At 44.4% G+C, this 21,134-nt stretch overlaps 2 protein-coding genes across 8 annotated transcripts in view; one reads left to right on the forward strand and one right to left on the reverse strand.

Annotated features, from left to right (window-relative positions):
- The first annotated feature begins 539 nt into the window (after positions 1-539).
- On the forward strand, positions 540-17,540 carry LOC115580560 (uncharacterized). Of its 7 annotated transcripts, XM_030415065.1 has the most exons (7): positions 959-1,050; positions 1,177-1,314; positions 2,506-2,987; positions 5,447-5,522; positions 8,063-8,141; positions 14,151-14,277; positions 15,764-17,540. In XM_030415065.1, the coding sequence occupies exons 3-7, from the start codon at positions 2,544-2,546 to the stop codon at positions 16,163-16,165; spliced, it is 1,128 nt and encodes a 375-aa protein (XP_030270925.1). In that variant the 5' UTR covers positions 959-1,050; positions 1,177-1,314; positions 2,506-2,543; the 3' UTR covers positions 16,166-17,540. The 7 variants fall into 7 exon arrangements, with proteins under 7 accessions (XP_030270920.1, XP_030270919.1, XP_030270923.1 ...); XM_030415060.1 differs by lacking the exons at positions 959-1,050; positions 1,177-1,314 and adding an exon at positions 540-818 and having other exon boundaries at positions 15,767-17,540; XM_030415059.1 differs by lacking the exons at positions 959-1,050; positions 1,177-1,314 and adding an exon at positions 542-818.
- Positions 17,541-17,589: 49 nt separating this feature from the next.
- The window catches only part of herc1 (HECT and RLD domain containing E3 ubiquitin protein ligase family member 1), a 61,211-nt gene continuing 57,666 nt past the window's right edge, over positions 17,590-21,134 (reverse strand). The window contains 3 exon segments of the mRNA XM_030415066.1: positions 17,590-18,270; positions 19,164-19,469; positions 20,650-20,802. Of these exon segments, the coding sequence (XP_030270926.1) occupies positions 18,085-18,270; positions 19,164-19,469; positions 20,650-20,802 (645 nt within the window). The 3' untranslated portion in view covers positions 17,590-18,084.

Below are 21,134 nucleotides of genomic sequence, written 5' to 3' on the forward strand. Positions count from 1 at the left end.
ATTATTATTAATAATAATAATAATAATATATTATATAACATAATATATTATACAATAGTAATAACAATAACAATAACAATTTAATAATAATATGTATGTGTAATAAAAATAATATACTGATAATTACAATAATATATATATTATTATTGATAATTATTCATTTGTATTAATAATTAATAATAATTAATAATTATTAATAATATTATTATTAGTAGTAATAATAATAATAATAATAATAATAATAATAATAATAATAATAATACTGAACTCACCCAGGAAATGTTGGGATCAACAAAACAATATATATGTGTGTGTGTATATATCATTATTATTATTATTATTATTATTAATTATTATCAAGAATAAAAAAACAGTATGTATGTACACATACACACATATTGTTTTGTTGATCGTGACATTTCCTGCAGTCCGTTAACGCAGCATTAATTAGCCCCCGCCGCTCGTCACGTGCTGCAGTCTGACTCTGGTCCAATGGGAGAGCTTAATTGAAGGCGGTGACGTGCTACAGTATGACGTCACGGCCCGCTCACGTGTGTCCCTGTCGCCTGTTTTTATTTGTTTTTCCGCGGTGGTTCTGGTGACTGCGGACCGTGAGGCTGCTTCCTGCCCGTCTGTGTGAGTTCTGTTCTGGGCGGGTGAGCGGCTCCGGACCGGCGGAGCGGAGCAGAGCGGAGCGGGGAGGTTTGGACCGGAGCCCCGCCCCTCGCCGACACGTTGCCCAGGGAGAGGCTGCACGGGCTGGATGGGACTCTGCCTTCCGCCCGCCTTCCTGCCGTCCTGCGTCTGCTGCTTTCATGGTCTCACTCCATCATCACACACACACACACTCACACACACACACGCTCTCACACACGGACACACACACACGGACACACACGGCGGCTGCGCGTCCCCAACTCACCGACCGGACGGAGAAACACACGGTTCAGTTCTGGTAAGCTGCTGCTGCTGCTGCTGCTGCTGCCTTCAGACTCTCAGCTCACCTGGACTCAGAGCTTCATACCGGTCACAGCACGAGGTGGAGGTGAGGTGGAGGTGAGGTGTTGTAGGAGGAGGTGAGGTGGTGTTGTAGGAGGAGGTGAGGAGGTGTTGTAGGTGGAGGTGAGGAGGTGTTGTAGGTGGAGGTGAGGAGGTGTTGTAGGAGGAGGTGAGGAGGTGTTGTAGGTGGAGGTGAGGTGTTGTAGGTGTTGCAGATGAGGAGTTGTTGAGGGGCTGCTGCGCAAAAATGAGACGCCGGGTTCTGGAGGTGATGTTTGCGGGTTGAGACGAGGTTCTGCATCGCTGAACACTCAGGTCGGGTCCATTTCATCTGCTGTCTGTGTTCGTGCATGTTTAATGCAGACAGGTGTGTGTGTGTGTGTGTGTGTGCAGCTCGATGTGTGTGTGTGTGTGTGTGTGTGTGTGTGTGTGCAGCTCGATGTGTGTGTGTGTGTGTGTGTGTGTGTGTTACATAATGTCGGGACGACCTGCCGCCCAGTTGGAAGAAGAAGAAGCAGAGGAGGTTATTTAATCTGCTGGGCTCAGTCGGTCCACAGCGCTGCGGTTCGGTTCTGTTCTGTTCTGTCAGCTCGTGTACTGGTTATACTGGGTCTTATTAACATGGTGAGAGCAGCTGGTTGGATCAGAACCGAGCTCAGTTTATCAGCTCCACCGCTCAGAGACGTTTAAAGATCTAAAGTGGAGCTGAAGAGTTGATGAAGCTGCTCAAACGTGAATATTTGCTGGTTTTATATGAATATATTGATTTGTTTGTGTTGTTTGAAGTATTTGTAGTTTAATGTGTGATGATGTGAGTTTGTTTCAGAGGACGTGATGTAACAGAATAAAGCCCGGTGTCGATTATAATGACATTTAACCATTTTGGCCAGTTGGTGTTCAGTTAAGCTAGAATATCTGTTCTCTGTTACCTCAGTGTGTTTAATATCTACGTTTAAAGGATCAATGCAAAATAAAATGTGTGTATCGGCTCGTGTGTCGATATCAGAATGTGTATCGAGCATCAGTTTGTCATTTGGGAACGTTTGAAAGACGTTTTTCACTATTTTGTGTAAAAAAATGGAGCTGCAGGAAGAGTTTGTGTTCTCATCTCATAATTTCAGATCGATTTAATGTCGATCGTTCTGATAGTTGATTAATCGTACGAGTAGTTTGAATTCTTTGGCTCTGTTCTGGCTTCTCTCCTCGGTGACAGTAAACTGAAACACTGATCGATATTTTTCGCGGTCTTCTGACGTTTTATCGACCGAACGTCGATCCGATAAATGAAAACAGTCGACAGATTATGAGACCATGAAAAGAGAAATAATAAATCTTTGTCGCTCTGACGTCGTTACAATCTTTTGACTCCACTCCGTCTCGTTCGTGGCATGTTTGGTATCTTTGTAAAGTGTTAAATACAGTTCTGTTTGCAGACGGTTCTGTTCTGACAGTCAGTGGTGTTGAATGGAGCAGAACCTCTGACCCGTTGCTGTGTTTGTGTGTCAGGTCCGGGATGCTTCCTGCCGGCTCAGTCTGACTCCACCATGTCGACCTCGGACTCGGATTACTCCATCGACTGGCTCGCCAGCGATGAGGACGACTACGACGGCCCAAAGACGTTCAGCCCAGAGCGGGCGGAGGAGCCGCCGGCACCACCTTCACCGTCATCGTCGTCACCATTAAGGCGCTCTCCTCCTCCCAGCAGCCTCCACTGTGCAGCCACTCACCGGAGGAGGAGGTGGTGGTGGAGGAGGAGGAGGAGCGGCTGCTGCTGCGGCTGTAAAGATGGAGCCGGCTGCGACTCTCCAGCCTCCCTGCAGAACCCGGCCGTCAGTCCAGTTCAAGGATTTACCTCCGTTTATACTCCGCAGACGCTTCCTGTGGCGTCGGAGCATCAATCAAGCAGGAAGAGAGCTCACGGCGCCGGTCCAGACGGACTCTGTGGAAAACCTCCAGCCGGCACTGAGGACGAGCTGTTCAGTCAGAAGGTGAGAGGGTGTTTCCTCCTGCAGAGTCACGACGGGTCGACACCAACGCCTCCACATATCTGACAGGTTTCAGCTCCATTACATGGCCAGAAGTATGTGGACGGTCCCGGGCATCGATCAGCTGACTATGAGAGTCGGTCCGTTAGCAGAGAGAATCAGAATCACAAACAAAAAGTTGAATCTATGATAAAACTCTCTGCTCGTTGTGTCGGGTCTGATCAGGAGCTCACTGCTGCTGAACTTAACGAGCTTTAGACAGAAACCTGTTAATTGCTGATTATAAATCTCTAGTTGTTTCTTCTCTGAACAATAAACCGCCTGAACAACATTTATCACACTGTGACGTCACGACGCGTCTTCACTGAGAGAGAGCGAACAGAAACACGTCAGTTCTCACTTTACGTGTTTCTTCTTTATTTATGGATTTAAAAACCTTTTTATCACCGACAGGAAGGCTGTAAATTACACGGTGCAGGACCTTTTATATAAATCGATTTGTGGATTCACAGTAAGAATCTTTTATTTACTGTTCAAACAGCTCTGGAGTTTAATTATAGGCTTTATATTTAACTTCAACACTGAACTAAAAACCCTCTGCTGCTGGCTGTTGTCCTCCTTTGGAACGCGTACAGTCGACTGTATGGAGTCCAGAGACTCTGCTGTGGTCCGGGTGTTTGTCGGCTCCAGACCCGATCCTCAGGGACGGAAACACAACACCAGACGCGATGTCTGTCGAAGTTAAAGCTGCTGGTTTAACTTTCCATCCGTCTCTGTCGAGCATCGTTAAATCAGCGCTGAGTCTGAAGGAAAGACTGAAGTTAAAGATGATAAAAACGTTCCTCGTCTGTACTGAGCACGTGCAGCTCTCAACAGAGATCAGAGCAGCAGCAGTAACATGATGTGTCTGACTTATTTACCACTCTTCTGCAGCAGCTTCCTGTTGACGGGAAGTCCCGACGAGTCGATTACCGAGTGCAGTAGAGTTCCGCGGCTCATGGATGAAAATGTCTGATTATGACTCCATGGAAAAGCAATCAAAGTTCATATGTGTCTTACCTGCCAGTTTATAACAGTTATTATCGAGAGCGGACAGGGAAAAGAACGGAATTGAGCATTTCTAACCGCACTCGGTAATCGTCGCGTCGGGACTTCCCCGACCCGGAAGCTGATGGAGGAGAGTTGAAGTCTGTTTTCAGCTTCACAATAGAAATCCAGCTAAGCTAGCGCAGGTTAGATGCCCCGGACTATGTGCTGTACTGTTGTACTGTTGCTGAAGTTTGGTGCTGTTCTGAGCATTATTTGTGGCTTTTTGGTGGCGGTTTATATTTGGATCCATTTACTGCAGTGTATTGTTGTCGTGCGGTCGTTTCTGAGGTTGATAAAACTCCGTAAATTAGCGGTCTGCTAACTTGATCTCTCGAGAGGGAGTCTAACACAGTTTCACGGTGATTTAGACCATCCATGGATTAAACTTACACCGGAATATCCCTTTAAAGTGTCAATCCCCATTTTTAACCGTCTTTAAAAACAGTATAATAACTTTATTGTCCAGGCCGGAACACGAGAGTTCGTTGAGAATAAAACCAGAAAAGACAAACGTCACATCAATAAAACAGTCAGTGTGTTCAAACACTGTGATATTTCGGTTTATTGTAGCTCGTAACCTCAAATACAAACCTTTGTATTTGTTTGTTGTAAAACCTGTAACATGTTCAGACGACAGAAACAGGAAACATGTCGTCTCTAAAGACTCCAGAGACGAAGGAGCAGAATGAAACCAGCTCCTCTCAGTCTTCACCTGCAGCTCCTTCCTGCCTCGCCGTTGTAAAACATGTATTCTTAGAAATCAATAACAGCGATGGAGACGGTGGAGGGAAAGTGAGCTACAACTCTAGATGACACGGTAGCTGCAGGGCGGCGGCGAGACATCAGCCCGCTGATATCAAACGCTGTAAGAGGATCTGACGGTGCCGCTTTTCTTGGCAGTCGGCTGCTGCAGGCTCTCGTGTGTCCGTCTGAGAGTGACGCTCGGGGCGACGGAGGCGAGCCACGTGTGAAGTTTCTACATCAGCTGCAGTTAATGGCCGCCTCATCGAAGCCCCGCGGACGTTCACCTTCAGGCGACTAATGGGAGCTTAATGGACGATCAGTCAGTGAGCCGTGAATCGATAAGTCCTCGACAGAATGAGAAACTGAAGAAATTCAGATAAGCTGCAAATCATGTGGCTGCAGGCTGCACGCACACACACACACACACACACACACACACACACACACACACACACACACACACACACACACACATTAAGTCAGGTCTGAGGTCTGGCTGATGATGTAACGTTTGTAATCTTGTCCTCAGTTTAAGGAAAGCAATAAGCAGCTCTGTGGTGGACGGCTGCACTCTGCCTGCTGCAGCAGCGTTAGCGCGGATGCTAACTGGTTTATCTTCCCTGTCACAGTGTGCGGAGCTGCAGTGCTTCATCCAGCCGCTGTCGTCCATCCTGCGGGGCCTGAGATCGGGCAGGTACTCTGAACGTAAGTGTCTAATCCTCCGGCAGCAGCTCGTTAACGCTCACGTTCTGTTCTAAAGATAAACGCCGTGTGAGGACGGTTGACGCAGAGCGGCTGATTAGAGAGATCTCACCGGATGTTCTCCTCCATCAAACCATCAGAGAACGTTTGTCGGTCAGTCCGACTGCAGCCGGGAGCGTTGGAGGGATTTGATCCAGAACTTCATGTTCCACATCACACCCACAACCTCAGCTGGACTCTGAGATTAATGTGAACAGTTAAAGTTACAGTTCACCAAAACATTGTAAACCTAATTTAATTTAATTGTTATTTTAATTGTTGTAAAAGTCGATGCTGATGGAGAGTCAGGTGAAGTTTCTCAGTCCATAAAACATTTCAGGTGAAGGAGTCTAAATTTAAAACAACGTTGGAGGTCAAACAGAAAATTAAGGGAGAAAAGTGTTTTATTTTTTATTTGTGGAACTGAAAGTTTCCGTTCCTGAACCCTCATCATGAGGAACTTGACTGGAACGATGAGTGTTTGAATGAAAAGACGCAGAAACACAAACGTTCCTCAGATCATGTGTTTAATGAGTAAAGACAGGTTTCCCACAATGCATCTCACCAGTTGAGCCGGAGCTTCTGCTGTTATTTTGGCATTTTCAACATAAAACATCAGAAAGTGCTGAACTCTAAACTGACCGTAACATCATAACATCATGAAAAGGATCCTGAAACGTTTTTTCACTGTGGAAAATAAAAAAATTAAAAAATTACATGAAAAAAAAGAATAAGGAGAATTTATTTTATTGTTTTTCACTCACATGAAGCAAAAACAAATCTTGAAATTTCACACTTGAAATGTTTTCTCCCGACAAAAGCTTTTTCACTCTCGAAAAGATTCGACAAATTTTCAGAAATTTTACATGAAATTATTAAAAAAAAAAATTCCAAGTAAAATTTCTGAGAGGTTTTTCAGGAGAAATGTTCAATTCAGTCCGTTTCACACATGAAATAAAATCTTCTGAATGTTTCTTTGATCGGTTTCACACAGACACAAAAAAAACTTATAAATTCTCCCCAAATCTTTTTCCCTCTCACATGAAGAAAGAAAAAATATTTACATTTTTGTTGTCATTCTAAATTATTTTCCTGGAAAAAAAAAAAGAGTTTTTTTTCACTCAGTTTGACACTCGAGAAAACAAAATTCTCCTGAAAATGTGTTTATACTCGATTTCACAAACAGGGGAATAAAATTCAGTCACACATGAAAGAAAAAAAATCCCCTGAAAATTCTCCCGATTGTTTTCTTCTACTCGGTTTCACACATAAAAATTTCCCCTGAAAACAATTTAAAGTTGAAAAAACCTCCAAAAGTGAAATTCTTGAAAATTACACACAAGATTAATTCTAATGAAAAACATTTTCAGTCAGGTTCACACATGGAAACATAACAATTAATGAAACTAAAATTAAATGAATAACAAAAAATTGTCACAATACAAAAAGTGAAAGAGTTTAAAATCAGACAACAAAATCAAATCAGATCACGTGAGTTTCATTCATACAGTCACGTCGCCTCAGTGGGCAAAACAAAGATGGAGGAGCCTCCGAGGACGGATCGGTCCATGATCAGAACAGAACCACAGAATCACAGTTTACAGACGTCAGTGACAGAATATCTGATTCAGGTGAATTATAATCCGTCTCAGCGTCTGAGCGTCTTTATCGCTCGTTATTTTTTCCTCCGTGACGTTTTGTTTCAGCTCTGATGTGTCGACCTATCAAAGTAAAGCGACACCTCGCTGGTTTGAACATTTCTCCACGTTGTCGTCTCTCCTCGCTCCTCCAGAACTCTGAGCGGAGAATCGGCTCGTGTTCCTGATGACTGAAGATGTTTTCTAATCATAAAATATCTCAGTTACAATCCAGCATTCATCAGAAAACTGTTTGAGATTCTTTTAGTGATTCAAAAATATTCCTGTCTAAATTTGATTTATGTTCATTTGGAAATAATTAAAACTGATGAAAGAAGCCGAGTGAATGTGAGACGGATCAAAGACGTCACGAGTCATTTAACGTCCGTCTGAACTCAAACTGCAGCCGAGATGAAAGACGGATCAAAGACGCGACAAACGGCAAACAACGGCGGGCTGCACTTCTTCTTCTTCTTCTCCTTCTTCTTCTTCTTCTGCTTCTTCTTCTTCTTCTTCTCCTTCTTCTTCTTCTGCTTCTTCTGCTTCTTCTTCTTCTTCTCCTTCTTCTTCTTCTTCTTCTCCTTCTTCTTCTTCTGCTTCTTCTGCTTCTTCTGCTTCTTCTTCTTCTCCTTCTTCTCCTTCTCCTTCTTCTCCTTCTTCTTCTTCTTCTTCCTGCACACGTGTGGACGCAGACGTGTGAACTGTGATTCTGTTGAGGTTCTGTTTAAAGTGCTGCAGTGTGTTTGTGCTTCAGTGTCGTCGAGGCGTCAGAATATAGCCGTGACGAGCTCGAGGACACGGTGGAGGTCGTGGTGACGTCCCGTCTCCTCGCGCTCACAGCCGGTTTCTCTTCTTGTTCTCCTGCAGGTCTCAGCAGTTTCCAGGAGAGCGTCGCAATGGACCGCATCCAGAGAATAATGGGGGTCCTCCAGAACCCGAACCTGGGGTGAGTACCTGAGAAACACCTCAACATCTGCACGGTCACAAAACATCTGCAGTTCTGCCTTCTCTGTCTGAGGCGGCCGGGTCGGAGAAATGGAGGCCACATGTCAGATAAACAGCAATCAGAAGCTTTAGTGGCGGTTAAAGGGCAGCGTGGTTCTGGTCGACCGCTCGGCTGACCCGACTGACTCACTGTGTGGTGACATTCATCAGTACTGGTGCTGTTCCTCGTCATCAGCCCGTCACATCAGCAGAACAAGAGACAAACTAAATATTCTGAGGAAGCAGGAAGTTACCAAGTCGCTCTGCTCCTCAGGTCCGGACCTGTAGCCGATCAGAACCAGGATATCTCAGTTATCAGTGATGCTGCAGCACAAGTCGTTGCTACAACATCTCAAGTCGACCTGAAAGAGTTCTGAGCTTCAGAGAGCGAGCTGTAAACGTTAAAGGAAAACTGTAAGTCATCGTCTCCTCCGTCCACGTTGATGGAGCGCCGGGTGAAGCTCCGCGGTCCACAGAACAGTTCTGGAGCTTCACAGTAGAACAGAGCTGCAGCATCAACACGGTCGTGAGGAGAAGAGGAGGAGGAGGAGGAGGAGGAGGAGGAGGACTGGGTTTTACATTTCTGGCTGAACTCGTCTCCTCTCGATACACATTGTGTACTTCTGGCTTTCATAACGGACAGCTAATAAAAACGTCCCGTAAAGAACTCGACACTGAACGTCTCGTCAGCAGAACAGACAGGCAGGCAGGCAGGCAGACAGGCAGGCAGGCAGGCAGGCAGACAGACAGACAGACAGGCAGGCAGACAGGCAGGCAGGCAGACAGGCAGGCAGACAGGCAGGCAGACAGACAGACAGACAGACAGACAGGCAGGCAGACAGGCAGGCAGGCAGACAGACAGACAGGCAGCAGGCAGGCAGGCAGGCAGGCAGGCAGGCAGGCAGGCAGGCAGGCAGGCAGGCAGCAGACAGACAGGCAGGCAGGCAGGCAGGCAGACAGGCAGGCAGGCAGACAGACAGACAGGCAGGCAGGCAGGCAGGCAGACAGACAGACAGGCAGACAGGCAGGCAGACAGGCAGGCAGGCAGGCAGGCAGACAGACAGACAGACAGGCAGGCAGACAGGCAGGCAGGCAGACAGACAGACAGGCAGGCAGGCAGGCAGGCAGGCAGGCAGGCAGGCAGACAGACAGGCAGACTCCTTCTATTTAAGTTAGATATTTTAATGTCTAAACGAAGGTTGATGGAGTGTGTAAACATCACTGTGAGGCTGATGATATAAAGTACAGTGAGATGGAGGATTATTACAGCAGTGACGTCTGTTCGGTCCATTAATGAAGCTCATGAGAGAGAAAGTGAAACATGAATCTCAGACTGAGGAGATCCAAATGAGTCTAACGAGCCGTTAACGTAACAAAGAGCCGGTTCTGTTTTTATTCCGTGTGATCAGAACAGATTTCAGGTTCAGCGCCGCGTCGTTCGGTCTGCTGCACTCTGAACGACCCGCGGTCGCGTCACACACGTGAAGAACGACTCCGACACTTCAAACGAGCTGAACACACACATTTCACTGAGCCGGTTCCAGCTGGCCTCCGTCAGCCCTCTTTAAGAGCTGCTCTCAGCCTTTGATGCAGACGGGTGGAGCTCGTCGGTGCGAGAAGCACAATGTGCTCCGTGAAGTGCGTTCCACAATCGCAGGAAAACATTTGAAGGTCATTTAATACACTCGTCTGTGATTTACGGCTCACCTGACTCTATCAGGACGCCGCAGACGCAGTTTAAAGCAGATTAAGACGAATGGCAGAAAGAATTATTGTGAAGGTCGAAGGACTTTTACATCCAGTCTGCCTCCAGAAGACGGAAAAGTTCAGGAGTTAAAGCTTCAATTCTCTGCTGGCGGTCGGTCGCTCGTTAAAACTCAGAGTGGTAAATTATTGTAGAAACGTTTTTTGGTCTCGACAGGTTTCAGAGAGGTCTCGACACCTGACTGCACTTTCAAAATAATAATAACATAATAATGTTAATGTTTAGGGGCAAGTGGCATTTTCTCTGGCGACCTGTTGACGGGGAGGCTGTAGCTCAGGAGGATGAGCGTGTCGTCTAGTACTCAGGAGGTTGTTTGTTCGAATCCCGGCTCCCCCAGTTGCATGTTAAAGTGTCCTTGAGCAAGATCCAACTACAGACTGTCTCCTGATGAGCAGGTTCACTTTGCACGTCAGCTTCTGTCCTCAGTGTGTGAAGAGTTGTAAAGCGGTTTGAACGATCTGTAAACTGGAGAAGCACTAAAGAAATCAGAGAAGTTTATTTACCATCCAGTTCCAAATAAAATGAAAAAAAAGTGGAGGAAGTTTTTCATGAGGACTTTTTTTTCCTGTGTAGAGTTTCAAACAGGAAAAAGAAAAAAAGGAAATCAGGAATATTTTCTTTTAAAAACTCTTTTCACACATTTTTTTCTTTCCACATATTACAATATTATAAAAAAAATAATTCCACAAGAAAAAAAAAAATTGTGGATTCTTTTTTTTCTTTGGGACAAAAAATTTTCTCATGGAAAAACTTTTTTTTCCACTCGGTTTCACATGTGAAACAAAAACGTTTCGGTTGGAAAAAAACTTTGATTTTTTTAAATTACGTTTTTTTAGACTTTTAAAAAAACAGATCAACAGATAAAAAATCTCAGCTGCCCGTTGGCTTCTTTACCATGAAGTCGCTAATCTGGATATTCATGAATTAATAATACAGTAAGAAAGAGGATTAGCATCATGCTAAAGCTAACAGCAAGCTAGTTGCATAAGAATGGCTGATAAAGTGCAGCCAGAATGTCCCAATGCTAACATGCTAGCTTCACGATATCCATGTGAGGCGGTCAGATACTCGAGCGACGACAACGATGACAGCGTTTTTGTTTGTTTGTGTTCTGATTGTTCATTTATGTTTTATTACTCTGAAAAGATTTAAGAGAACTTGTGGAGCTTCTCACAGCCGGCCAATGAGAGCCGGTGTTGTCCTGTTCAGGTTCTGCAGGGAGGAGGTGGGATTTGTTCCAGTTGGATGTCAGATTGACATTTTACATTTTTCTGTATTTTCTGTATTCAGTCTTGACACAATTGATAATCTCCTCGAAGTTATTCTCAGCAGTAGACGCAAAAAGTAAAAGAAATAATAAATCACTTCAGCTCAGTCACTGAGGTTGAACGTTGGATCGATGCTCTCAGAAAGTCAGACCGATCATCAGAAGTTGCTCTCAGCGTTTACGTGGTTGTAAATGTGGTTTCAGGCGATGGTGGTGTTGAAGCACACTGAGGTTTCTAATCTCTTATAAAACAGCGTTACAGCAGGTCAGCCGTTCCCTCAGATCTGACCCGCTTCCTTCGATGAAAACAAACCGACCGAACATTTTCTTCTGGTTTACAGTAAAACTGACGTGTGTTCAAACACTGGACCACACGGAGCGCCTCAGATCTGTCCAGAGATGTCAGATTAACACGCAAACGTCCTGCAGTGTGTGTGCGTGTGTGTGTGTGTGTGTGTGTGTGGGGAAACATTCCAGTCGTCCACCACCAGAACAACTTGGACGTTTCTTCGGGCTCCATTGTTTGGCGTCGACGCCGGCGGCAGAACGTGGCAGCAGATCTGCAGCTGTCGGCCGTAAAATCAGTGAGCTGAGATTATTCACAGCAGCGAAGTGGAAGAGTTTAATACCTCAGTGTTTGTGAGTGTTAACTCGTTACAGCAACAACACATCAGTTCTTCACCTTAGAATGGAGGGAAGTTACAGCAGAACAAAGAAAAAGAAGTAAACAGATAGAGAAGTCTTCTACGGAAGCCCAGAGGGACAAATGAAGTGTGATCTCGTGTTTTCTGTCCCGTGTTTATGATGGAGGACTCGTGCTGCTGCAGGATCGTCTGTCCACGTGTCTGTTTTACATTTGAAACAACAGAAAACATTTCTGTGGTGGAGAATATTTCTTTTTATATGTGAAACTGAGTGGAATTATTTAGTTGTCGTTTTCTTCTCAGGACAAAAAAAACATTCAGAAAAGTTTTCATGACGGGAAGTATTTTATCATTCCTGTGTGAAACTGAGCGGGCGGCGTTCTGATTCTTTTCATGAGTGAAAAAGGAATTTAATTTGTTGTCTTTCTTCCCAGGAGAAGTTTTAATTAGGGAAATTTCTTTATCATGAAACCAAGTTCATTTTTTTATTGAAAATTTTATTCATGGTCAAACAATTATTTTGTTTAGTTCTCAAGGAAAAAAACCTTTTCTGGTTTGACGCACTGATTCCTCTGATTATTTAGAATTATTTTGTTGTTTTCTTTCGAGGAGAACATTTTTGTAAAAAAAGGTTTAATGCGCTGAATTTTGTTTTTTCACGAGGACAAAATATTTTCTGATGTTTGAAACTGATTAATTTTTTTTCCTTGTGTGAAATGGAATCTGTTGTTTTTCTTCTCAGGAGAAAAAAACATTCGATCACAAGAGTTTTTTAATTATTAATGTTTTTTCTGGAGACGTTTCTTTTTCAAATTGAGTTAAAACTGCGTTGTTGTTATTTCAGGAGAAAAAGTTTTTATTTGACTTCTTTCGTGTGTCAAACAGGAATTATTGTGTTGAGTTCTCAGGAGGACAAAAAATTTTCACTGGACAAAACAAAATGTGAACATTTTCACGAGGGGAAAGAATTTTGTGGATTTTTTTGTGTTTTCTTCCTGGGAGAAAAATTTGGGATAAAAACTATATATTAAAAAAAAAAACATTTATTTAGTTTCTTCTTGGAAATGTTTTGAATATTTTTTTCTCCCAGTAAGGAAAAAAAAAAAAAACTTCACTCAGTTTCAAACATGCAAATCTTTTTTCCCTCGTGAATTTCTTCATGTGTGAAACGGTGAAAAAAGTTGTTATTAACTGAGAAAATAATTTGCAGATGATAAAAATAATCAGTATTTGCAGTCTCGAATTAAGCTGGTGGTTATTACAGTATAGTGTGTGTGTGTGTGTGTGTGTGTGTGTGTGTGTGTGTGTGTGTGTGTGTGTGTCTGACTCCGCCTCTTGGCTGTGAGCAGTGGGCGGGGCCTCGTCGACGCTCCAGGGCTTACTGCTCTATTTATAGCCTGTGAATGGAACGAGGGCCTTCCCCCGCCGCTGCCACGTGTGTGTGTGTGTGTGTGTGTGTGTGTGTGTGTGAGAGTGTTTGAGCGTGTGTGTGTGTGTGAGTGTGTGTGTGCAGCGTGGTCACATTTCTCATGTGGACCTGAACATGCTCCACTTGTCTTCCTCCGTACGCGTCATGTGACGCTCGCATGTGGTTATGTGTTCAGATAGCATCACAGACAGAGACAGACACACACACACAGACACACACACACACACACAGACAGAGACACACACACACACACACACACACACACACACACACACACACACACACACACACACACACACACACACACACACACACACGCCTTTTGATTTATTCAGTCTTTGTGCTGTTACATGTTGTCCACCAATCAGACGCAGCGTTGCCGAGGCTTATGTAATGGCCGCCGGCGAGACGTCCCTGAACTGCTTCACCTCCTGCTGTCAGCGTGCGGCTAAAAAGTAACTGAGTACATTTACTCAAGTACTCATCTGAGATATTTCAGCACTTAATTTCCATTTTCTGCATCTTTATACTCGACTACAGTTTGATAACTTTAGTTACTCGTTAGCTTGCAGATTACAAAGTAGAACATCGTTAAATTAATGTTATTATTTTAATTATTAACAGTAATCTGACAGAATACATTTATCTGACAGATTTAGTTACTTTACAAATTAAGAGTTTTTGTACACAAAACATATGAAGAGTTTATAAAACCTGATGTTTTTGTTTTAAATCAAACTACTGGACGTGTTTGACAGCCGGCTGTGGATCAGCAGCAGGAACGTGTTCTCACGAGTACTTCTCACTCTGAAGTATCCGAGTACTTCTTTAACGTCTGCGTGTCTCTCTCTCTCTCTCTCTTCCAGCGGACGCTTCCTGAGTATCTTACTGAAAATAGAAGAAATGCTTCACAGTTGGTTTCCTCACGTCAGAACACGTCTGATGCAGAGCGACGGCGACGGCGACGACGGATCTCCAGCGAAGAAACAAAAGGTAAACGTGTGAGAAGTTCCTCAACATGTGGAGAGTTAGAACGTCTCTCTGAGCTGTGAACTCGAGAGGAGCGCTTTAAAGTCGTCTGATTGCTGATTGATTAAGTACGTAGCAGGTATATGAGTCAGTAATGAGAAGAGGGCAGAGCTGAAGTCAATAAAAGCTGAATCTCCTGCACAGTTCAGTTAATCTGCTGCTGCTGGAGACTCGGTTGTGAGTAATGTGTCTCTGATGGTCTCTTATGTAACTGAACCCTGGACGAGGACACTGAAGGGCTTCATGTATTTTCACTGGCGGCTCCGTTTCATAAGAAGAGTCGAGGTCAGATAATGAGGGGAAAAACCAGAGCGGCTCGCGGGAGGAGAACGGATCGACTCCCCGACGAATAAATCCACCAAAAACAAATTAAAGACGAAGAACGAGTCACAAATCACAAATCGCTGCTGCACGACTCACATTTCTGCTCTTCTCTGTTTCTTGGTCTTGGCTTAAAAAAAAAAAAAATGGGCCCGTTGGTCTCAGATCAGAACCAAATAATAAATTAACTGTTCTTGGAGCGAGTCCTGAATCAGTTTTAGGGTTTTTAAGATCCGGCTGCGTCCCAAAACTAACAGAATTAATTCACCAGCGCTGCAAAGATTCACTGACTCGCTGCGTCTCCATCACATTGAAACGTCGAAAAACTGTTTCCAGATTCGCTCCGTCGTCACTCAGACATCAGAGTCGTCTCACCAGAATCAGAACCCAACGTACTTCATTTAGTACCGACAGGAAGTCAGTTAACGTAGTGAAAATACAAACTTTTCTCCACCAGTGAGTAAACAAGCTGCTCTCAGAGGAGAAAAAGGTCCCAGAACAGTGTTTAATGCTAGAAAGGTGGCAGGGTCCGCCACATATAAACAAAGAAAAACACTATAAATCGTCATCGTTTGTTTCTTCAGTTTATTCAGTCATGAGAACAAGATGAGTTTGATTATTTAGTTTGTTCAGGCAGAAAAAAGTCGGCTAATGAAGATTTATTTCCATAAACTACAGACTGCTCCTTTAACCTCCTCAGACAGCAGCTTCATTCATTCAGTCGCAGAGTGAAGTCACCACAGACTCGACGTGCGTCTGTTGTCGGTCTGGACTTCCTGTCGAGTCTCTGATTGGACAAAATGTTTGAACACAGAATTTTAATTTCAAACATTTTGTTGAGATGCCAAAACTGCATCCTGTAACCGAGAACTCCTCCTGATTATGATTTATGAGCCTGATTTTATTTTTAGCCCTCCTGATCCTGTTGTCTGATAGTTTAAAGTGTTGACAGGATGCTGACGGGTTCTTCTCTCTGGTTTCTGGACCGTGACGCAGTTTATCTCCTAATTGAAGGACGAGAGGAGTGAAAACATTTTGTCTGAACTCAGTGAAGGAGTTAAAGCTGTCAGACTTTATATTAAAGCTCTTGGTTGAATAACGTGTCGATGTCTTCTCGCTCTCTCTGCAGCAGCACCATCACTGCAGTGCCTCCCCTCCTCCGCCCTCCTCAGACGTGGAGCTTCCTCTCGCGGCCTCGTACTCCTCCACCCACCTCAAATGGCTCCACACGTCGCCCATCTGCTCCCTGAAAACTCCAGAATCGACACTCGGCCAGCGCGCCGCCTCCGCCTCCCCTCTGCCAGCTCGCTGCAGACTCCAGGAAGTGACCCAGGACAACGCCGTGTCCTCCAGCACCGACCTCCACGCGGGGCCGCCGCGCCGCCGAGCCTCAGCCGCCGCGCCTCGTCTCGTCCGCGGGCCGCTGCCCTTTAAGATCAGCTCGCCGTGTCTGGAAAGACTCCTGCAGGCGAAGGAGAGCATCATCGCTCCGAGGACGGTGGGAGACGGAGGCTGGCACGCCACTTCCTGAAGACACTAAAGGCCTTAAAACGCATGTTACAAAGTCTTCTACATCTTTTTAAAATCTACAGCTGACGAGAGTCCGAATGTGACGAAAACAAATAATCCAACCGGGTTTAAACGACAGCACAGACTGAGAGGAGACGCTGGTGTGAGTTCACTTTGTGTTGGAGTTGTTTTCATCTTCTAAAGAGTTCAAAGGTTAAAGCGACGCTGGCCGACGGGATGAAGACTGAGATCAGTTCAGAGCGTTTTTATGGATCTAAAGACGACTGAATGCACAAACAGCTGGTGATGTTCGTACCTCAGCGCTCGGACTGTTCCATCTGCTCCTCTACCTCACGCTGACACAGACCGACTCTCGGCTCCACGGCTGCCTGAGAACACCAGATATTGTGAACTTCAGAGCATCGTCTTCATCATGAGACACTGAACAGTCGCCCGCTCTGCTTTAACCTCTGTGTGGTTTGCAGTTTATTCAGAGGAGTTTGGTAACTTTTCAGAACAACTTGATCCCTCAGTGACTGAAACTTCAGGCTGTTTTCATCTTTCATGTCTCACGTGTGACAGTTTCAGGCTGGTCAACATGAAGGAAACTTTAATTAACAGCAAATCTGTTCGATCGCAGCGACGCCAGAGAAGTGTAGAAACATCTCCTGCCGCAGTTTAAAGGATGAGAAATGTTTCTAGTTAATCTAAATACAAGACTCACATGTGACGTGAGAAGGTTTCACTGGTGGCTTCAGTCTCGTTGTTCCTGGTTCATCTGAAGCTGATACGAGTCTGACAGCTCGTGTCGTGTGAGGTCAGTGTTGGTGTTTGAACAGGAGGAATAACTGCAGCAGCTAACTTTTACTTTAAAACTCAAAGTGCCGTTCAAGCGAAGGAAATATAATCCGTTTAAAATCGTAACGAGTGACGATATCGTATATCAAGCTGATCTGTTGGTCCAGTATGAGGACGTGACGGGGTCAGAGGTCAGTAATGACGTCAGCAGCAGCAGGAACAGTAATGACGGACTGAGTTCTCTGGTCTGCCACCTAGTGGTGTCCTCCAGTAACACAAGTAGCATATCGGCAAGTACGTGATGGATGATGTTCCGACATGGCCGGGTGTTTACGACAGCTCGGGGTTAAAACAAAGTTTATTTCTTCCCTCCGTACGACTGATTTAATAAAAAAGAACCCAGTAACTCTCTGAGTAAAGATGACATGTGAGTTTTGTATAAAGATAAAGAAAGTGATCTGAACGTGTCCTCCAACTGTTCAGACGTGTCGAGGTTTTTTCTTTCTGTAAATAGTTTTTCAGGTTTTATTTACTTCCTGACGGCCTTTGTGATATTTTGTACTTCTGAAATAAATGTGACGTCTGCTTTCTGAAAGGAACCGAGTGTCTCTTTTCTTCAGCTTGAACAGAAAAAACCAGAACAACAGATCAATTATGCAGCATTTATTGTTGTTGTTTTTTTGTGTATGCTTTGGGAAACTCGGCATCGGCAATGAAAACAATAAATATGGATAATATGCAAAACATTTTCCTAATGAAGCATTTTACACAATGTACAATAATCTTTCTTCTCACCACTCGGTTGAATATTCTATACACATTTCCAAACAAATAAACATACCTCCATGCAGAAACCCTGAAAATGGGATGTGGAGAAATGGAAAAAGAAAATGAACACTAAATGCACTTCTCGTGTGGATTTTTGTGTCGTTTAAAAACTGCTAATAAACCACGAGGAGAAATGAAAACCTGTGCCGTCTCAAAGTACATAAAATGGTTTAAAAAGTGGCCGTTCTGCTCGGGAGTTTCCTACGACGGGTGCAGTGATGTCGATCCGTGTGCGTGGTGTTCTGATGGTCCATGCCCGGTTCTTCCTGCTTTAATAATTTATTGGTGTGTGTGTGTGCGTGAGGACCGCCCGCTTCAGTAGTCCGTGTCGGAGCCCTCGGCGTTGTCCACGTTTCTGGAGAGCATGTAGTTGTCCATGTCGATGGAGCGGCAGTTGTTGATGGCGTAACGCAGCCGCTCCGCCATGACGGCCTGGCTGGAGTACGGAGGCAGACGGAGCTGGAAGAAACAGGTCTGAGAGGTCGGGAGGCTGTCGTACGGCTGAGGAGGAAACAGAAACAACACAGACGTTTGTCTTCAACCGAGAGGCACAAATCAATCATCTGTGTTCGTCCCATCACATCAAATACTGGAATATTTAACTGTGATACACAATCAGGTTTTATTAAAAGATTCATATAACGCAGCTCGTGTACTGTGTCTTGAATAAGAGCGTCAAAGTTTGTTTCACATGTTCAGTATCACTATTAATCGATATTTCTGACACCAGATCAAAATTCTCCATCACTGAACTAGAGGAAGAAAACACAAGTGCAGTTTGCAGTCATGTTCCACCAGGTTCAGAGAAAACACAACAAATCCTATGAAAGCTTTGAAACATTAAACCATCCACCTTCCACTAAATCTCTGCCTCGACTATCTCAGGTTTGCACAAACATCAGGTAACGTCTCGGTCATTAGAAGCAGGTCATTTTGAGCTATCGGCTGAAAATAATCTGTATCATGCATCACTATCTGAGAGGTTTCCAGCAAAATATCAGGGAAGAGTTCAAAGTTTGGGGAAATACAGAGAAATGTGCTTTCTCTCCAAGAGACGAAGGAGAGGATCGATATATTTTCACGTTAGCTTAGCATAAAGAAACTTCAGAAACTACTGAAGGTGTTTTATTGACTAAAATCCTGATAACTGAGCTGCAACATCTCTGGTTTTATTCCTGTCTGACTCTAAACGGTCCCATCCAATAATTAAAGTCAGAAAAATGACAGAAATTCTCCCAAAAAACCTTCAGAACTCGTCCAGTCTGTTAGTAAATCAGACCTTTTTGACTGTTAACAGCCTAAAGAAGAGATGACCTCCTCCAGTGAACGGTACTGATCCCGGCTCGTTTGAACAGATCGGGTCAGACCCGGTTTCCCCTCCCTGACGGACTCACCCGGTCCACCTTCATGATCTGAAACCTCTGCGAGATGTCGGCCGTGTTGGCCGGCAGCCTCGAGCGTCCGGAGACGAAGCGCATGAAGAGGACTCGCTCCTCGTTGGAGAACTCCTCCAGGGTCTGCCAGAACCACTGCACCAGCGAGTGCTGCTCGTCCACCTCTCTGTAGCGCACCACCTTCTTCAGCACGTCGCAGCAGATCTCCGGCATCCCGCACACCATCTGCTCCAGCTGCTTGGCCGTCAGCAGAGAGAGCAGCGGCACCGGGACGATCCACGACATGCCCTCACGCACCGCCGCCACCTGAGAGACGAGCACAGAAGAAGAGGAGAGGATTCATGTCGGACGCCTCAGTCTGATTAAAGTTACAAAGATCTTATGTTGAAATGAACTCCAGTCGCTCAGATAGTTTTGGTTCCATTTGTGCTAAAGCGGATCAGAAACGTGTCTGAGGCGTCGCTACTATCTGAGATTCTCATTTATGTTGTCTGATTTATACTGTAGTGAAAACTTGTATTTATTTTTGTCAGAATAAGATGCTCGAAAGTCGAGACAGTGTCGGCTCTGGTTTTAATTTAAAGTTTCAACGTCAACGTTATCAGAAACATTTATTACTGGGCTATAAAATGTTTGAAGAGAAGTTTTATTTAGTGATTCCAGTGATCTACAGTTAACACTCTGCCAGGAAGGAAACATTAATCTCTACAATTCAGTTTCAAAATGTTCACAACAGTTTCCTCGGAGGTCGTTTCATGAGGACGTTAAAGTGTTCCAGTTATTGAGACATCGAAGATTTAAACATGTTTCAGTAAAATCTGCTGCCTGCAGAAAAACTCAGCAGGGAACTTTAATACACTGAAATGAAGAAACGCTGCTTTAATGATCATTTTAATTAATACATTCAATTTCAGTGGCTCCTAAATGTTTAACTCTGATCTACTAATGAGTGAATCTACTTTTCTTCCAGCTCCGGTCTTCACACTCAGCGGATATCATCGAAAAACCAAAAACTTCACAGAACGAACAGCTTCTGTTAGCGTTTCTGATGAGGTCTGTTTGAGAGTTTTAATGACTCTTCTTCTCACATCAACGTTCATTTAGCAGCTTTTAATCACATTATTTAATCTTCCTCAGCAGATTTTGCTAGATATGAACATCTACATTTACATTAACGCCAACTAATCTCAATTATATTAGACGAGGTCAACTGAGAAACAGGTTTTTGTATTTTGAGTGAACTGACCCTTTAAACCAGAGACATTTCTGTCAGATAACGTCTTTCTGTACTTTATCTAAACGACAACAACGAGATGACACCACGGAGCTGCAGTTCAGTCTGCTGCAGGATCAGATTCATCCGTCAGACGAGACGATGAAATCCGAGACTCTGATCTCACGTCTGAATCTGATCCTCAGTAATAATCTCGCAGCGCAGCGACCTCTCATCTCCGCAGCTCTCAGGTCAGGTGAGGTTCTGTCGTACCTGTCGATCGATCTCGTGCAGCCGGTACTCGATGGCTCGCTCCACGTACTCCTTCCTGTTGGAGAAGGTGAGCGGGATGCTGTTTCCTCCGGGGATGATGGGCACCATCTTCCCGTCTGCACTCTGCCCGACAAACGAATCCAGAGGAATCATCTGCAGAACGAACACAGAAACATCCGATCAACAAGTGAATGTGACTGTACTGCTGTTTCACACCATCATGGAGAGACAACCAGCCCAGTTATCTCTAGAAGAAACACGTCTCTGAAGGAGTTACAGAATAAACAAGTCTGCCAAATCCATAATTCTTCTTAATGAAACATAAACCGTCAGCTGTTGTTTTCTTGCGGTCACAGAGATTTTGTTCTCTCCATCAGACAGAACGAGTCAGTGAACCGTGAACGTTACATGAAGTTGTTCAGACTGTTTTTATGAATAATTAATCAGAACATTTATTCTCAGAACTGTTTTATTGTATTTGCTGC

Source organism: Sparus aurata, chromosome 4 (assembly GCF_900880675.1).
Source record: "Sparus aurata chromosome 4, fSpaAur1.1, whole genome shotgun sequence".
Taxonomy (NCBI): Eukaryota; Metazoa; Chordata; class Actinopteri; order Spariformes; family Sparidae; genus Sparus; species Sparus aurata.